The following is a 19,386-nucleotide window of genomic DNA, read 5'->3' as shown; positions in this document are numbered from 1 at the left end:
CATGCCACACATCTAAGGAGCCCTAAAACTTCTGTGTCTGAATTTCTATCAAATCCTAGTGCTTTTTTCCCCCTATTTACTTTTACCTAGATTGCTATATTCATACTCTAGGTGATAATGGTGGGAAAAAGAAGTAGCTAGAAATTATTGAGTCATGCCAGTGTGCTCTCTGAACCAGATTCTGAATCTGCTCCTGCCTTGAGCCATTAAAAAAAAATTCTCAGGTCCTTCAGAGAAAATGCTCTATATTACAGACAACACACTGTCTGTTAGGAAACCCTTCGCCTTACATATTTTCCCCAAACTGAATTCTATCCCTCAAAAGAACCCAAGCATAGATAGATCTTGCTTCAATGGAAACCTTTTTGTGAATTTGCTGATGTCGGGATAAAAGCACTACTGTATTTTCTGTGGCACTTTCTTTATCCTCCATCATGACACATAGCTCACTGGACTGTAGTTCTTGCTTGATTGTTGATATTCCTTACTACATGGTAAGCCCCAGAAAGTCAAGGCTGGTATTTTGGTCATTATGTGATCCTCAGGGCCTGGCTTCTACTGGGCACTTAATAAATATTGGGTCATAGTTAGATAAAGTCCACTGGTACACAAGGATGCTGTTGTTTTCTTCATAATGTCCCCCAAATATCTAATCCTAAAACATTCTTTCATTTATTCATTCAAGAAGTCAACAACACATTCATCCATTCAAAATGTTTTAATACATAGGCATCAAGTGGATTTTACTCAGTTACTAGAGTCAAGATCCTGGTAACAGACTGGGAAAACCAAAGGAATAGCACTCCTTTGAGAACTCTGAATAAAGGTTATTTGTATCTGAATTCGGCAAATGGCATAGCCACCGTCAGCCACTAGACACATACTAAAGCAACTAGTACATTCCAGGCAATGTGCTAGGCAGTGGGGCTATAAAGACAAGTAGTAAACTGCTCCTGTTCTCCAAGATCTCATAATCAGTGCAGAAAATAGTCATGCAGACTAATTAATAGAACATAACATTATGTATTAAAAGAGAGAGAGAAAGAGAAAGAAAGAGAAAAAAGAGGAAGAGAAAAAGAGAAAGAGAAGGGAAAGAGAAAAAGAGGTATAGTGTTTTCAGAGCACAGAAAAGATTATCTGAGAATCAGAGGAGCCTTTCCTGAGGATGTGATACTTATGCTGAGTTTTAAGGAATGAAAAGAGGCTCCCTGAGTGGAGAAGTGTTCCAGGCAGAAGCAGTAGCATATGAAAAGCATGAAAAGATAAAAGAGCATAGCCTAGTCATGAAACTGTGAGTATGTTATCCAGCTCCATGGCAGACTGGCAAGGGAAGATTCTTGTCACAAGGCAGCAACTTGATCTTCAGAGGCCTTAGGTGCCAGCAAAGAATTTTTAATTTAATCTCTTAGTCTAAAGGAGTTGTTCAAAGACTTTAAGCATGGAAGAAAATTGATCAAATTCAAAATTTTATGATTTTTTTTTATTAGAGACAGAGAGAGAGACAGAGACAGAGACAGAGACAGAGACAGAGACAGAGGGAGAAGCAGCTCCATGCAGGGAACTCGATGTGGGACTCAATCCCGGGTCTCCAGGATCACACCCTGGGCTGAGGGCAGCGCTAAACCTCTAAGCCACCACGGCTGCCCAAATTCAAAATTTTTTTAAAAAGTCTCTGGAAAAAAAAAAAAAAAGTCTCTGGAGAGTTTAGGGAGAATTAAATGGAAGAATGTTTCCCAATATTTTGGAATTGGAAATGACTTTAGGTGATATGTAGTTTGGGCATTAAATAATGTAGAATTCTGTGAAAAAAAAAAAACTTGTTTTTTTTTTTACATATCTTTCCATATTCTTATCATAAAAAAAAAAAGCATCTGTTAGGTGTAGGCTCTGGAGTCAAAACACCTAGGTTGAAGTTTCTGCTCTATAATTGATTATCTTGAATAAGTTATTTGGATTCTGTGCCTCAGTTTCCATAACTGTGAAATGGAATTCATAAAAATAACATTTATGCCATCAAGTAGTTTCAAAAATAAGTGAATTAATTCTTAGAACAGAGCCTGACCGAAAAGCACTTAATAAATGTTAGCTATTATTTTTAATTAGTATTATTATCTTTATCTTCTATTAGGGTGAGTGATACCACTTATAGTAATTATTTAAATTTTCCTGTTAAATAGACTTACTTGATTTTAAAGAGCAAATCATTCTAAACAATACTGCTAAGGAATTAATATAACATATGAAAAAAATCAGGACAGTCAGAGGGACAAGAGAATACACAGGTATGGCAAATAGGTGAAAATAATGGTTGAGATCAAAGGAAGCCAAATTGGAGGCAGGGAGAAAGGGAGAAAGGTTAAAAATTCAAATTTAGATCAGGGTAGAAAAGGTGAAGAAGAAAAAGATGGATTTGTGAAACATTTAGAAGGTTGAATTGACACTACTTTCATGCTCCCAAAGTCTAGGATGGTGCCTGGCACGTGGAAAGAACCCAACAAATATTTTCTACGAAAAGATAGATAAAAGAGGTGAGTAAACAATAAAGAAAAAGTCTAAGAAATCTCACAGTTTCCAAGTTTGAATATTTGGGTAGGTGGTGATGTTAAAGAAAGTAGAACAAGAGGAATAGGACCTGGAAAGAAGATAATGAGCGTAGGATGTGATGAATCTGAATTTTTCAGTAGAAATCTAGATGGTGATGTCCATCAGTTTACCAGAAACTCAGGACAAATGTCCTGGTTACACATATAGGTTTGGTAGCTAATCAATTCTATATTCTTAAGTACATCTTTGTTTTTCCTTCATGATCAAAACAGAAAGAAAAGACAGAAAAATAGGGATGGTATGGATGGTTTCGATCAGTCAACATTCTCCAGAGAAACAGAACTAAAAGGATAAACATTTATCTTCTATGTAGGAACTGATTATTGTGAGGAATTGATTTACATGATTGTGGAGGTTTTATGAGTCCAATATCTGACTGAGGACTCTGAGAGGCTTGAAAACCAGGAGAAAGTTACAGTTCTGGACCAAAGGCAGTCGGCTGGAAAAACAGGAAGAGCCTATATTGTAGGGAAGTCCAAAGACAATTTCCTTAAGGATCACCTTCTGCTCAGGGGAGTGAGCCTTTTGTTCTATTTTGGCCTTCAATTGATTGGATTAAGCAGTCCGTTTTGCTTAAAGTCAGTGATTGAAACATAAATCTCATCCAAAAATGCCTTCATAGAAGCATCCAGAATGTTGTTTGGCCAAATTATCTGGGCATTGTGGCCTAGCCAAGGTGACACATGAAAGTATTACAGTGTACATGTGATAAATCCTTCTCATCTTACTGACTTTATACACATATATCTTCTATGTAGGGTTCAGTGCAATAGCAAAATTTATAATAGTCATTAGTTGGTATGGAAGAAAATCCCCTCTGGAAGACAATGGCCTTCATTATTAGTTATCCCCAGAAAAAGAAGAATGGAACATTTTCTGTGTCCTTGGGACTGCATGAGCTATTATCTGCTGGGGTCTGAAGTAATTCTCTTTCTCACTAGATAAAAGGATCAGGGTAGAAATATATACAATTGCCAGAACCTATGTATAATGGAAGAGTAAGGATTAACACAGAATGTCTTTCCTAAAACAAAATTACAGCCCAATATGTACCTTTGCATTTCCACTTTCAGCCTGAACAATGCAGCAAAAATTTCATCCCAACAAGTCTTTGTGCACAATTTTTAATAATTAAATTATAGTTAAGGCCAGTCCTTGGTCATGTTCTTGACAACATTCAAACCAGGTTTTTACCAAACTTTATAGTCAGTGGAATAAAATGGAATTGATAGGCCTAAAAGAATAAATATCTTCAAATGACCTTTGTGCTTATCATATACAGAGAATTATTGAGCTAGGAAAGCTCTTCCCTTAAAAAATGCTTATTAAGTGTTTAGAAGACCTATGAAAAGTCATTCCACAAATGTACATAAAATTTGAAAGTGTTACAGTAACACATTGTAAAATACTACAGCTTTCTCAAAAGTTATAATCAACTTGGAGATTATAAAAATACTTTATAATCCTGCATTGCTAAAAATAGCCTCCTTAAAATCAAGGGTTCCATTTCTGGTACATTATCGCAGCCCTCATGGGATCTGATGCAGTCACACTCTGGCTTCTTAGTAAAAACCATGGAGGATCATTACTTCATCAAATGAGCTTGTTACTAATTTTCCATATTAAATAAGATACATTTTCCAATACCTATAAGTATGGTCAACACCACCCTACACATTGACTTATGACTTTTGTTTTGCCAATGAAGAATGCTACTGTTAAGTATAGTCTTTGCATTCCAAAAAACAACAAAGGCTTTTCAATTAAAAAAAAAAAACCTGAAGTTTATATTGCAATTTGATTTATGTCAACATGCCTGAAAGCTTTCCCACATTTTAACTCAGTAATATGATTAAATACTAGTCTATGAGTATAAAGTGAGTTCTTAAGTTCCATATGTGAGTGACTTCATATACTTGTCTTTCTCTAACTTATTTTATTTAGCATAATACTGTCTAGCTCCATCCTTGTCATTGCAAAGGGCAAGATTTCATTCTTTTTGATGGCTTAGTAATATTCTCTGTGTGTGTGTGTGTGTGTGTGTGTGTGTGTGTGTGTACATACCACCTCTTCTTATCCATTCAACAGTCAATGGACACCTGGGCTCTTTACATAATTTGGCTATTGTTGACAAGACAAATGATCATAGGGGGAAAGAAGAGAGAAGACGACCAAGAAACAGTCTCTTAACTATAGAGAACAAACTGAGCATTACCAGATGGGTGGTGGGGGGGACCTGTTAAACAGGTGATGGGGATTAAGGAGTACACTTGTGATGAGCACCGGGTATTGTATATAAGTGTTGAATCACTAATTGTACACCTGAAACAAATATTTAAATTTTTTAAAAGAATATAATGTGGAAATAGGGGAAGCTTTATGAATAAATACTCATTCTAGCATTGTTTATAAAGGTGTTTTTTCTTTTAGATGTAAATTTATATTCAAAAGTTAAAGGACATCTGGGTTATAACTGATCTGAGACAAATGTAACCAACCAAAAATGGAGGAATAGTTAAGTGAATGATGTATCTATTAATGCAACCATAGAAATTTATGTTCACAAAGACTTCATAATGGAATGTTAAATTACCTACAAAAGGGACAGAAAATGCATTATACAGTAGGTGCATATAATTATATAATTTAAATATTTAAAGTCTATTAATAAAAAAGAGTTACGGGGAAAACAGCAAAATAAATTCTACAAAAACTCTCACTCTTTTTCTATTTCCAGATATTTTCCAGGTTGGATCTAGGGTACATGCATTGCTTTTAAAATGGAGGGAAAATATGATTTTATTAAGGGAGCTGGAGTGAGAAAGAAAACAAGCCTGATGTTTCGGGGGGGGGGGGGTTGGCGAAAGTTTGCAGGAAGTTAGCATAAGCCTCATTTACAGGCTCAAATTTGTTGATAAAGGTGATGGTATTCACTGATCCTGCAAAGTGTTACTGTCTAGTGGAATTGACGCTTGGTCCTTTAAGCTCTCTCTGAGGTTGATATTGAGAATTAGTAAAAAACAAAACAAAACAAAACAAAACAAGAGGTGTTTTCCTATTGCTTTAACTCGACTCAGTAATTGCTGTTGCACTCCTGGACTCAACCACCTCCAAACCACATGTTTGCATTACCTGTGGCCTGTTTGGGGACAAGGAAATGCACTGTAGCTGAAGAATTCAAACATGCTAATCATCAGGCCCTGGAAAGGGTTAGCGCTATCCTACTTCTGATACACCCCTGTGTCAGGTGCTAATTAAATATATACCCAGTGGCTGGGGAAAAAACTGTTCCCTGAACTTGGGACAAAGAACAACAAAGTATCACTTAGGGTTCTCTAAACCACAGAAATCAAGCATGTCTAACTTAGTCAAAACTAAAATTGATTGAAAAGTGAGTCCTTTACAGAAGAACAACTAATCATGTCTCCTGAAGAATACCAACCAGGATGCCACTGAATTTTCCATCAGTACCTCATGAACAATCCCTTTTTTTGAGAGCTACCACCTGAATGACTTCGCTTGCACATCCAAACTGGAATCATTCCACCCATGATGAAAATTCTCAGGGAGGAAATAGAAGAGGATTGCCTGGGACCATGCGCTGATTCCTTTGGCCAGAAGAAAACCCCACCAGGATCTCATGGAATAGATGGCAGTTATTCCCCAACAGTAAGACTATCTTGGGGCTTGCCCTAGGTGGTGCCAGTTTCTATCGACTTTTCAGGAAGAACTATAAATAGCTTTATGTTCACTCACGAAAATGTCCAAGTTTAGATAACATATTGCATGATCACTCTCCACAAAGGAAAAATAGGGCGTTGTTACCAAAGAGGGGGAAGTGGATGCTGAGCAGATGAAAATAGAATAAAACTATTAGTAGGAGCTGAAGCAAAGCATTTGCTCCCAATCTCTCAGGTCAAAAGATAAGAATCAGAGTCAAAAGCCCTTATCAGGCTTTTGCTTCTGACTCCAACATAAAATTAACATTCCTTTACTTGAGTAACTGTTGAATTATGACTTTAAGCCAATAGTTCCATCTCCTCATCTTCCTATGTCCTTGCAGCTAAATCCAGAAATGTTCAAGTGTTCCTCTTTTGCTGCTGCTTTTTTAGCTTAATTGGTGCCCTCCTGCTTTCCAAAATAGAATGCTAACATCCACTCACCCAGCTGGAGGAGGGTCGGGGTGATACCGGATCCAATATTCCCCAAAGCATGTGTGGGATGGTTGCTGCATCCCTGCTGCTGACTAATAATAAGGAGTCAAAAAGCACCTTTTGATTTTGATTTCCTCCGAGAGGCTGTTCTACAAGCATGGGGTCAACTTAAAGGAAAAAGGGTTTTTGTTTAATATTTTCTCCTTTCATTAGCGCACTTAAATTACTTTCTTACAAACTCTGCTTGTTACCTAAATGTACTAGCACTTTTTGTTACCTAATTAGCTTTCTTATCAGAATTCCAACCAAAAATAACAAGAAATGTAATAATGATAAGGTATCCTGCCCCCTCAAAACAGATTTCCTTCCGCGCTTTATCTCTTGGTGCTGTTCTGGCTTGTTTAATTAAAGTATCAGAAATTATTAGGCTCAAATTATTTCTTGATCTAACGCTCAAATTCTCCCGAAAAACTGCTTCTTTTGCCTCAGTATTTAAACCTTTATCAGTGTGAGACAGATGAGTTTCCACACATATGCAACAAGATTCGTGTAATACAATATACGTTTGGAGGAAGAGCCTAATTAGCCTCCAAATAATTAGACAAACAAATCAGATTTGGCTACTCTGGGCTACCATGAACATTTAAATCCTTGTGTCTCCTTTCCTGTGCTCCCCAACATTAATGTGCAAAAGAACCTTGCAAAACTTTAGCATGGAGCTGTGAAATTCAAAGCAGAGATCTTATTTATTTTTTCATTAGGAGGGTGGGAGTAAGAAAATCACCCAGTTCAAAACACTGACATAAGTTCTATTTGAGAAGGGGAGTCATGTCTGTTACAGATTTGAAAATAACGGATGAGAAACTATCCTTACATCACAGCACTGAGAAGGAGAAAACTATAAGGCAACCTGGTTATTTCTCTTCGGGATATACTGTGAAAAAAATTTGGGTTGGAATCTGCTTGCTTCTGGTGGAGATGTGTGAGAGGTTCACTTTCTTTGAAGTTGTCTGCAATATGATCCCCTTTTGCACTGTCAAGCTTGGCTATCCCAATTACCAAGCAGCCATTTTGAACTTGTGTTTTATTGGAACTTCAGTACTTAGCCCAATGTTTGCAGGATGGCTTGCTGATGTCTGTCTAGGAAGAAACAAACTGGTATATGTTTGCTTATGTCTACATTTTCTGGGTGAGTGTCCTTCTGGCTGGATCGTTTTGCAACTTAGTTGAATAGATTTTTGTTAGAATTTTTACTCTCTGTTATCTTTATCTTGTTCTTAGTGTAAAATGTGATAAATGAAGTAAGAATGTTGTTTCAATTTGCTTTATTCTCTGTATTATTTGGGGGATGTCAGGAAATGTATGTGCGTGTGTGTGTGTGTGGATATGTGGATGCTTTGATACCTATATTGTTGTACTGATTGTATTTTATGATAATTATCTCTTTACATATCTATCTTCTGTAGTCCTCAAACACACTTCTTTTCCCCCTTGATAGTCCAAGCCCAAATCTGTGACAAATTCTAAATGAAACGTGAGGTTCATTTGCTTCACAACTAAGATGAAGTGTGCTAAAAAGATTTTTGAAGTTCATGTAAAATAATTGAAGAATGTTCTCATCAAAAGGTGGTTTTTAATTAGTCATATAGTAATTAAGATTGCATATGAAGATATGATTTCTATATTATGAACTATGGTTACATGCTAAATATGTTAATAAATTCAAACACTACAGTAGGCTTCTTTGCATAGAGAAAAATAAATATATCTACAAAACTTTGGGAGTGAAGTGATTGTGAGAAATGTTGGAGAAATGTCAAGATTGTTTGATAAGGTACAGAGAGTGAGTTGATGAACAGTCTAGAATTTTGGACTAAAAAGTTCAGTTGTTCTTCTGTATAACAAGGAGTTACTGAAGATATGATGAAAATATCTGGGAAATGTTTTTTCTTCAATAAACAAGATAGGCAACCAAAGTGAGAGGTTAAATAGAGGGAGACCAGAATACCTCAGAAGAATGGAGAAGTGTCAATCCAGGAGAAAGCATGTGAAAAAGTGTAAAAACATGGCAACTAAACAAGAGCACAAATATTATGAGGAACAAAAATTAACTCCAAGTTTCTGAGCTGAGGAACTTAGGAAGCTAGGATGTGGTTTACCGATACTGAGAAATGTAGCAGAAATGCAAGTGTGGGGAGACAAGGGAAGAGATAAATGAGTGAGGGATGAATATCGAGTATTCAACAAACCCTCCAATAAATTGCCATTCACCATTCATCAATTAGATTGTGATCCAAACATAACTCATCAGTTTTGTTAAGTAAAAATGAAGTCACTGCATGGCAAATATTCATTCAACATTCAGCAAATATTCTTCAGTGGCCACTCAGTGCCAGGCATTGTCCCAGGATCTGGGAATACAACAGAAAAGAAAGCAATCTCTTTTTACCAAAGTTGACTTTCCAGTGTGGAAAAGAGAAAACAAATAAGCAAAAGATATTATGTAAGGTGTTCAGGAGTATTATGATGAAAAATATAGGTGGGTAAGGGACAGAACAGACTAGACAGTGACATGGTTGCTGTTCTGTATCAGGGAATGTTTTCTGATGAGGAGTCATTTAAGTTAGTGTCTGAATGATTTACTTTTCTCAAATTGATAACAGGCCATATCCATGGTACTTGGCAACTTCTTATTTAACACGGCAATTCCTATCAGTCTAAATTCCTGTGTAAGCATCAGACTAGAATTGAGTCCAAATTTTGGAATTTGACAAACAAAAGACCTAAGTCAGATCCACAGCCATTCATTTTCTTACTAAAATCTATTTCCTTGTGCTCCTTACTCATGGCTGCCATCAAATTCTAACCAATCACTGAGTATCAGAGTTTCTATAAAAAATGTGCCTTTTGTTTCAAATGCTAACCCTTAGCTCAAAATCCAGCTTTCTTGTTCAAGGCCATTACAATGGCCTGCTTACTGGGCTATCAGACAATCAGTGTGACTCCAATCCATATACCTTTCTACTCGCAACATTGACTTGCTCAAAGAATACATCTATATATTGGCTCTCTTGCCTAAAAAACAATACCTAATTTAGTTCATAGGAATCTTTACAATCTGTCCCAAATTTACCTTACCAGACTTTTGTCTCATACATGACCTCAACCATGCTGAAGTTCTTGCTTGCCTCTAATCCCCTACCTCTCTCCTGTTACTTATACTCTTTTCTATGCCTGAATTTATCAACCTTCCTTTATCTCTCTACCCCATAGCCAAGACAAGAAAAATCCTGTCCTCCTCTTAAGACCCAAGGTGTTCAACCACATTCTAATCATACCTCTACAATTTCATTTACCACATTATAATTCCCATCTGCATGTCTGTCTTCTACGATGGACTTGTTAGCTCCTGGAGTGGAAAGTCAGCTGTCCCCCACTACCTACAGAAGATATGACACATCCTGGTATTTTATACAGAGCTACTAAGGATATGTGCTGATTTTGTAGTGCACAATAGCACAATCGAAGAGACTCTATCATACATGTCATAGACTTGTATTTTTATTACTTCAATTTTATAACAGATAAAAATAAAGTTTTGATCTAATGCAATCAGTATATTATGACATTTTCTCAAGAGATGGAAGTAGAGTGCCTTCTTAATTTACACAAAGGCACCACTAAAAGTGCTTTGTCTTTAAATATATGGCTGCTGTAAGAAGTAACTCCTCTGCCCATCTCCTTTGGTTAACCCTTAGCCTAAGCAAGCTTCACATCACACTTCCAGAGACAAGGAGGATTGAGGGGCAGAGAGAAAGCAGTTGGTATCATATTTGTCCAAACTTAATAAGAAACATTTCAAACTCACTAACTTACAGGGCCTACTCTCATGATAAATCATTTTGTTTCCACATCCTGAGCATCCTGAGTATACCTATTCTTCAGATTGTAAAGTCCACTATAAGGGAGAGAAAACATTAGACCTAATTTCTGCCTTTAAGAAACTTATAGTCCAAATGAGAAAACTAAACACATACAGCCACCATTTAAAAATAAATAAATAAATAAAAATAATAATAAAATAAAAAATAAATTAAAAAAATAAAATAAAATAAAATAAAATAAAATAAAATAAAATAAAATAAAATAAAATAAAATCAGGGGATCCCTGGGTGGCTCAGCGGTTTGGCACCTGCCTTTGGCCCAGGGCGCGATCCTGGAGTCCCAGGATCGAGTCCCGCGTGGGGCTCCCTGCATGGAGCCTGCTTCTCCTTCCTTCCTCCAGAGTGTCTCTGCCTCTCTCTCTCTCTCTCTATCTCATAAATAAACAAATAAAAATAAATCTTTAAAAAAAAATCATACCAGCACCTAGGTGGCTCAATTGGTTGAGTGTCTGTCTTTGGCTTAAATCATGATCCCAGGGTCCTGGATTTGAGTCCGGCACAGGACTCCCTGCTCAGCAGGGAGCCTGCTTCTCCATCTCCTCCTTGTTCATGCTCTCTCACTATCTCTATCTCTCAAATAAATAAAAAAAATCTTTTTTAAAAATCAAAAATAAAAAAATCATACCAAAAATATGAATGCTAAATCAATAAAATGGAGGACAAAAGTAATAGGGAGAAGCCATTTTTCACTAATCAAATTGACCAAAAAAAAAAAAAAAGATGATTTGACCAGTTGACGAGAATTACAAAAAGTGGCAGATTATATCTGGGTTACTCTGTAACACTGGGAAAGCCACTTAATCTCACCAAACCTGAGTTGTGTTTTTTTTTTTTAAATTGGAATAAGAAAATCTATCTTCTGACATCACAAAGGTTTTCCAAGATGAAACAACATAATACATGTAAATGTTTTACAGAATTTAAAGATCTTAGCAGAAGTATGGAATTGAATCATAATTTCTATTAAACAAGGAAAGTGTTGTAGTCCCTGAGAGATGGAGTTGAGAAGAGGCTCACCACCCACTCCTTGTCCTTTCCTGTCCTCCTCTTCTCCCGCCCTGTACTGAATCACCCACCTCACCTTCTCACCTTTGTGTGTGCCAAGATGGCTCTGCTCAGTGGCATAAGAAGTGAGAGAAATCAAAGGGCAGGAAAAGGAGAAAGAGAAGTAGAAAAAGAAAAGAGATCTATATTCTTCTTACCACTATGATGATGTTCTTCCTAAAACATTTTCTTTAACAGGTTCCTTATAAGTCTGAGATCTTCAAATTTTCTATCTCTCTAGTGATTGAGAACAAATAACCCTTACTAACAGTGGTTTTCTCTGGGGGTGAGATTACAGGCATCTCTCATTTCTTATATATTTCCAAATTTTGTTAGAATGGACATGGTTTGCTTATACATTCTGAGAGAGGAGATAGGTCAAGTTAAGGGGGGGAATAATTAGGCCTCTGGATGAATTAAAACACCTCTTGAAATTTTTCACATTTAGGAAATCATGCTATCTCCAGAACTGCAGTGACTAACAAATATTTCAATGAAAAAATCACATTAGGATGCTACTTTCAGAGAAAAACCTTATTTATAATGCCATTTGGTGATTCAGTTGGTCTATGCCATATTTATTCTCCTCTTTTCTCTACCTACAGGCTCTGCTTTGTTATCTGTGGTTGCTTTTCCCTTGGAAGATTTCTATATAGGCACTTACCATATGATTAACAATATACCAAAAAAAGAGCAGAACAGGCTGTTTTACATAGCGCTATTAGCCATCTGCCTTGGCACAGGAGGAATGAGAGCCATCGTCTGCCCACTGAGTGCTTACAGCCTTCAGGAGTATGGATCCCAGAAACAGATGTCTTTTTTTAACTGGTAAGCATCACTGGCCAGGAAAGAAATGAGGCTTATGATATTTCTCCTCTTCTGAGATTTCTCATTGTTTGCTCTCTGCTCCCATTTTGATGGTAGTAATTCACTGTTTGTCATTGACTGGCCTTGGTAAAGTGATGACGTGACAGTGCCCATGACAATGATTCAGCCAGTAACTGTGAGAGTCTATGAGTCAGGTACAGACCAACACAGCTTACCAGCGCCTTCCTAAAACACATAGATAAATTATAAACAAATGTGAGGTGGCTTGTCATACTTAATAGAAGGTGACTTTGGAGCCAAATAAGCCTTTACTCTACTTAACACAAGCTATCTGACCTTGGTCAAGTCATTTATTCTCAAAAAGTTTCAGCTTAATCATTTGTAAAAGGTTATAATACCTCTTCTTAGGTTTTATTAGAGGCAATAAGATGTGTCTTGCAGCCAGAGAACCTGGCACATAGTAGGTGAAAATAAGTGGTAGCTATTACTAGTTCTGCCTACACTGGAAGAGACTAATACTTGGCAGAGATTATAAATTCACAGGATAGTGCAGAGAAGATAAAGAGGATAGAGAAAAGTATTTTATAATTTGTGGAAACATCAACCAGCAACTCTGTTTTGTATCCACTTTGCCCTTAACATCTAAAAGAGTTTGTATTCCACAAAAATCAAACTGCTGTTCTGTGAATCTTTTTCTCTCCAAGTTCTTAGACAGTTTTATGTGGTTTTAAGTAATCGATTTTTTATTATCAAATACAAATTCAAAAAAATAATTTTGATCTTTACATAGAGTACTTCAGTGTTTAGTACGGAATTTTGTTGTTATTATTATTTGTCAGTGGATGTCAAGTAGATCTGAGATACATTCTTTTGTTCCCTCTTTTCTGTGAAATGAGTTGTCAACATTTTTCTAACTATTCTGTCTTTCTCCCAGTGTTAGCAATGGAAAAAAAAAATCAATGCACAGACAGAATCAGACAAAACATTTAAAGAAAATTCATATTTAAAGCAGCATTAAATGAAAGAATTTAGAACAAATAATCTAGGTATACATAACTATCCAAGGCAGTTTCTTTCTTTCCTTCTTTCTCTCTCCCTTTCTTTCTTTCTTTCTTTCTTTCTTTCTTTCTTTCTTTCTTTCCTTTCTCTTTCTCTTTCTCTTTCTCTTTCTGTTTCTCTCCCCCCCACAATTATATTAATATTACAAAGCACTCAGGCCTATTTTGGATTCAGTCCAAACGTCAGAAAATAATGCAGTTTTACCAAAGGTGGAAGGGACTCTCTACTTCCTTATAGCAAATTCTGCCTCCTTGACCTGCCCAAAGGAGAAAGAAAAATCCTTCTTTTTTATTCTATTCGGAGGTTTTAATCCTTAATTAGCAACATCATTTTGATTAAATAAGACTCTAGAGGATTAAGACTGGAGAGCAATCAGTTGTTCTGAAAGATAGCTCTGGAGAATTTATTGTACTGTGGTCTTAGTCATTCAGAGTTGTGTTTAATCAAAGTGACATTTCTCAGTGTTGATTACAAAGGAGACATTATATGAATGAAATATTTCCTTTGGGAAAGGGGGGACTCCCAATGAGTTTGTACTTTAGGCCTTTAAAGGGGGGATGGGGAGTAGGGTGAAAATGAATTTCTGCAGCAGTGAGGAGCCAGGCCAAATTTAGAATGAACGCATTTCAATGTGGTTTCTTATTCTTTCCTAATTTCACTAAAATCTCTAATAAAAGGTATCAAGCAGGGGCGCCTGGGTGACTCTGTTGGTTGAGCATCTGACTCTTAGTTTTTGGCTCGGGTCATGATCTCAGGGTCAAGACATCTAGCCCACATTGCATCAGCTCCATGCTCAGTGGGGAGTCTGTTAGAGGTCCTCTCTTTCCCCGCCACCTCCCCCTTCCCACCACGCTCAAGTGCTTTCTCTCTTTTTCTCTCTCTCCCTAAAATTAAATAGATAATAAAAATAATCATGCAGAGTTTTTAAAACCTAAAGTTAAAGCACCTAGAAATGTGCATGGGGAATCAAGGTGTTACTTTTTAATGTGGTAAAGGATTCTCTGGATGGTAAGCTTCTTGAAGGCTGAATCTGCTTGTTACAGGTTTTTTGGTAGTTTGTTGTGAGGGGTTTTTAAAATCATAATACCAACCTACAGGGAAATTTCTCTGGGCAACTGCTTTTTGTAATTTATAGAAAAGAATGCTAACTCTATTGGTATACATACTGCAGGGGTGGGTAGCAAGATGGACAGAGACACTTACAGAAGACAGAAAGGACAGGATCCCAGCTCTGTCACAGGAGTTTTATGCTTTTCGGCAAGTCCCTTTACTTCTCAGAGCACCAGTAGCTCATCCACAAAATGAGAATACTCTGGAGGGCATTTGTATAGCTTATAAATAAAGTATCCTAGCACATCATAGATACTCAAATTCTGATAGCTATTATTATTAAATGACAAATCAGCTAAAATCATTGTCTAAATTCTGGGTAAGAAGGAACCCATTTACGAGGAGGCCATCTTTAAATGGGCTGTGCCTTAATTTAAAATCTATTCTCCAAGTAAAAAATGCTTCTAGAAATCACAAGCTTGGTTAATATAATGAATTTCAGTAGTGTCTTTAAAAAACAGCATACCACTTGAATCTGTAACTGCTTGAAAGTTGCATCCAGTTCTATTTTCAGCACAGATGTCAGATGTTCCTAGTCACAGGACCTTTAATGAGATGTGTCATTGCATCTATACCACCTAAAGCTTCCCAGTGATTATGTTAAATAGTATAGACTGGAAGTCTCGAGCATTGAAAGCACCACTTCCGAGTAGAGCTGCCAAGTGTAGGTGAGAAAACCACTCCCAGCCAACATTACCATCTGGTACTGGATCTTCCTCAAGTATGTACCTTATTGAAAGAATAAAGCTAAACTCCCTGAAATCAAGAGGCATAATAATCTTCCAACATCCTTGTGCTGTTATCTAGATTAGAACCTGAATCTTCCAGCATTTTCCAAAATCTGAGGTGTGCAATTAAGACTCACCACATTGGAGATCATCTAGGTAAATACACCTGTGCAGAATCTTTTCTGGAAGCAAAAAGAAAGGTGGATAATTAAGTCTGTCTATAACCATAATTTTAAATTCTACTGCAATTAACTTCAAATCTTGCTTCCACATTTCTCTACTTACTTCACCTGGTAATTTGCATCTGATCTGCATATCATAGCCTGTTCCTAACCAGTTACCAGAGTGAATTATACATGATTTAAAAGTCCAAATAGAATATTGGTAGAGTTTGAAAAAAATCTAGAGACTGACTTATTCTATTCCAGAAATTTTAAATATCTGGTATACAGATTGATTCTACATAACATTTGTCTCACACTAAAATATTCTGATGTTAATACTTGAATTTAATAACTTTTATATTAGGGAGACACTAGAGGTAAAAATTTATTATCCCACAGAATTTCTTTTCAGAAGCTGTTATACTATTCACTTGAGTGTTATTTGAAAGCAGCAATTCTCAATCCTAGATGGACATACCCCCTGAAGACTCAAAAATACTGATTCCTGGGCCTCAATATCAAAAGCCCAAAATATGTTGGTCTGTGATGAGTTCCAAAGACCAGGTTTTTTGCTTTCTTAAGTTGCCTAAGTAGTCAGGTTTAAGAACTACTGCTCTCAAGTAGTCATCTAATTTTGAGAATCACTTAAGGGCTTTATTTAAAAATGTTTCCCAGGCCCTACCTGCAACATCCAAAATCAGAATTTTCTGGAAGCATAACTGTTAATGCATACGATTTTTATCAAGTGCTTCAGAATTTTGAAAACAATTCCAGAGGTATAAGGAAAGGGGATACTAATGTGGTCTAGAGATAATTTTGAAAAGAAATGGAACTGAACATTTTTTGAGTGCACATACTGGATGCTGCGTGGCTTTGGAAAGTTTTGACAATTCCCAGCAATTTTTCACCACACTTAGAAATATATCTGGTTCAGAGATCCTACCTAATCCTTGAGAAGAGAAAAGAAATAGAAATCTACTTAATTCTGCACTAGTAAAATCATAATTTATAAGGTATATTTCAGCCAACAAATTCAAAGCAGTTCATAGAATAACTGTATTAATACTCAGAATATCATCTGAGGTGCATACTGAGGCATAGCCTGTAAATAGCTTTAAAAAAAAAAATCACTAAACCTTCCAAAATTCTATTTGCATGGGCTCTAGCCAAGTTGAACAAATGCTACCCACCCACTCTAATAACAACAGTCACCTCCTTCCTTACCTTTGCCAAAATTGTAAGCTTTCAGGAAATACATTCAGAATTCCTCTCCAACATATAACTGTGGAAACCAAAGAATATTAGGGAAAGAAGAAAGAAAGAAAGAAAGAAAGAAAGAAAGAAAGAAAGAAAGAAAGAAAGAAAGAAAGAAAGAAAGAAATAAAGAAAGAAAAGAAAAGAAAAAAGAAAAGAAAGAAAAGAAAAGAAAAGAAAGAAAAGAAAAGAAAAGAAGAAAAGAAAAGAAAAGAAAGAAAAGAAAAGAAAAGAAAAGAAAAGAAAAGAAAAGAAAAGAAAAGAAAGAAAAGAAAAGAAAAGAAAGACACATTTTTTATGTGGCTTACTGCTCCTTCTTTTTCTTAAGCCCTGCTTGGTTACTATTCAACTTGGTAGGTACATGACTAGGGGCTTATTTTCATCAACAAACATGCAGTGTTCTAAAAATCTTAAATTAAGGAAATAAGAAAATGATATATAGGAACAACTGTTATGGTTGTTGAAGGAAAAAAGGAGGGGGATTCAAGAGAGAAAAAGAATAGAGTAAGTTAAAAGAAGGAGAGGCAAGGAGAGTAAGAGATAAAGAGTGAGACATTCTCCTAAATTTCTTAATTAAAAATATTCCTTTTACTTAAATTGTGCTGCCTACTCACCAAAAATCAAAAATCTTCCTTTTAAATGTCTTTTCCTTAACTGCAATGTTGAAAAAAATTACAGATAAAAGCACCTAGAATTGTAAAATTTCCATTTGCTGCTTCGTTCTTAAATTGATGGCTTCCAGAGTATTCCTTGAAGTCCTTCAATGGGTCAATGGTTATGGTAAAAGGAGCAACCATTGACAACTACCTTCCACCAAGAAATTAGCAACCAAGTGTTTCCTTGACTTTCCTAAACAGTTCCATTTTATCCCACCTAAGAGCCACAATCCCCTAGTGAAGTATCTCAATATTGTTCAATGCAAAATAAAATATTCTCCCTGAACTCTGTAAATTGTCCACTGCTACCAGGAAGACCCAAGAACTTGCCTTCCCTCTTAGGCTAAAACAAAAACAAAAACAAAAGCAAAGCAATGCAAACCATTTTCCCTAAAATCACTGATAATAAGTCTGAAGTGTGTCAAAATGGGTCAAAGAAATGACAAAGAATTTGAGCAACTTTATTCATGATTACTAAATAAGTTATGGGAAATGTTTAAAAGAAATAATTTCAAAGGGACTGTTGAGATTTGCAGCGACAAGTTTTTTCCCACCTTATTTGTATTCAATACCATAGGATCACACAGACAAAAAAAAAAAAAAAAAATTAGACTTATACCTACTCCCAGTTATTTGCAGTTCCCAGTCTGTATTTAAAAGTAGGCTAAGGAAACATATTTTTACTGCTGCTTTCAATTTTCCTTAATCACTGGTATTTATTTTGCTTTAGTGCTTTGCTCTCTGACTTTCTGTGTGAGAGGTGCTTTATATACTCAATTTGCTAGTGAGCTATGAGATGAAAGGAGTCTTAATGGTGAGTTTGAACACTGTGGATTTTTATTTCTTTTATTTTTTTACAGTTGATACATATACAATTTCACCCTTAATTATCTATGGCTTATCCTGTCCATGGATCAATAAAGACATATATAAAACATGCTTGTACTAGGTAATTCTTCCAGAAAATTACACAATCAAATAGGTTGGATGGCATTTGTTAAAATACATTTAGTACTTGGTGTGAAATCTCTTCCTATACATAGATATTCAACACTATAATTCTTTTGTTTCTAACCACTTTACACGAGATTTAAGTCTTAGAATAGTTATAATTTTCCTTGACCCTCTTTAGAGCATTTTAGCTTATATCACCATGTTCTGAAGAGCCACACAATGTCCTCTTGGATTTTCTAAGCAATATTGTACATTTAAAAAAATGGTTTCCTAAAGATTGAAAGAAATATACACTGCTTGCAGCCCCAGCTTCTCCCAGTTGCTACAGCCACAACTCAAGTGTGCAGCTTAAGCAGCATGGGTGACCAGAGACAGAGCCTAGGGACTCTATCCAGTTGTCCTATAAAACTCTAACTTTGTGTCTCACCTGCAGTGTGACAAGTTTCTAGTCGTGAATTATTGTAAACCAGGTTCCTCAGCATGGCCATGTTTGATGTTTTATCACTTTCCTAGTTCAATTATTGAAAGTTTGCCTTTATATGTTGTTGTTTGATCACTTGATTTTTTTAATGAGATGCCATGTTATTCATCAATCATTTATTTCCTATCCCTTTACTGTGGACCCAGAACCATGTTATGTCCTGTGGAGACAAAGAATAAGCTGTTGCTGTCAGAGAGCTCGACAATCTATAAGTGAGAAGACAGAACTGACAAAAGTGAAATCATTCCAGAACAGATTGTTTTAGAAGTTCAGAGAACTTCTATTTAAGACAATATTGAATGAAGGAAAAGAAATTTGATATGGGACTTAAGTAGGGATTGGAGTGGCTAGTGGCTCAGTTGGTTACGCATCTGTCTTCCGCTCAGGTTATGATCCCGGGGCCCTA

General features: G+C 36.2%; 1 protein-coding gene across 1 annotated transcript in view; it reads left to right on the top strand.

Annotated features, from left to right (window-relative positions):
- Positions 1-7,586: 7,586 nt before the first annotated feature.
- Positions 7,587-19,386, top strand: part of SLC15A5 (solute carrier family 15 member 5) — an 80,528-nt gene continuing 68,728 nt past the window's right edge. Inside the window, exons 1-2 of the mRNA XM_041736770.1 lie at positions 7,587-7,947; positions 12,352-12,574. Of these exons, the coding sequence (XP_041592704.1) occupies positions 7,587-7,947; positions 12,352-12,574 (584 nt within the window). The remainder of the gene's footprint in view (positions 7,948-12,351; positions 12,575-19,386) is intronic.

Source organism: Vulpes lagopus, chromosome 21 (assembly GCF_018345385.1).
Source record: "Vulpes lagopus strain Blue_001 chromosome 21, ASM1834538v1, whole genome shotgun sequence".
NCBI lineage: Eukaryota > Metazoa > Chordata > Mammalia > Carnivora > Canidae > Vulpes > Vulpes lagopus.
Note: the sequence above shows the minus strand (reverse complement) of the source record. Positions and strands in the feature narration are given on the sequence as shown.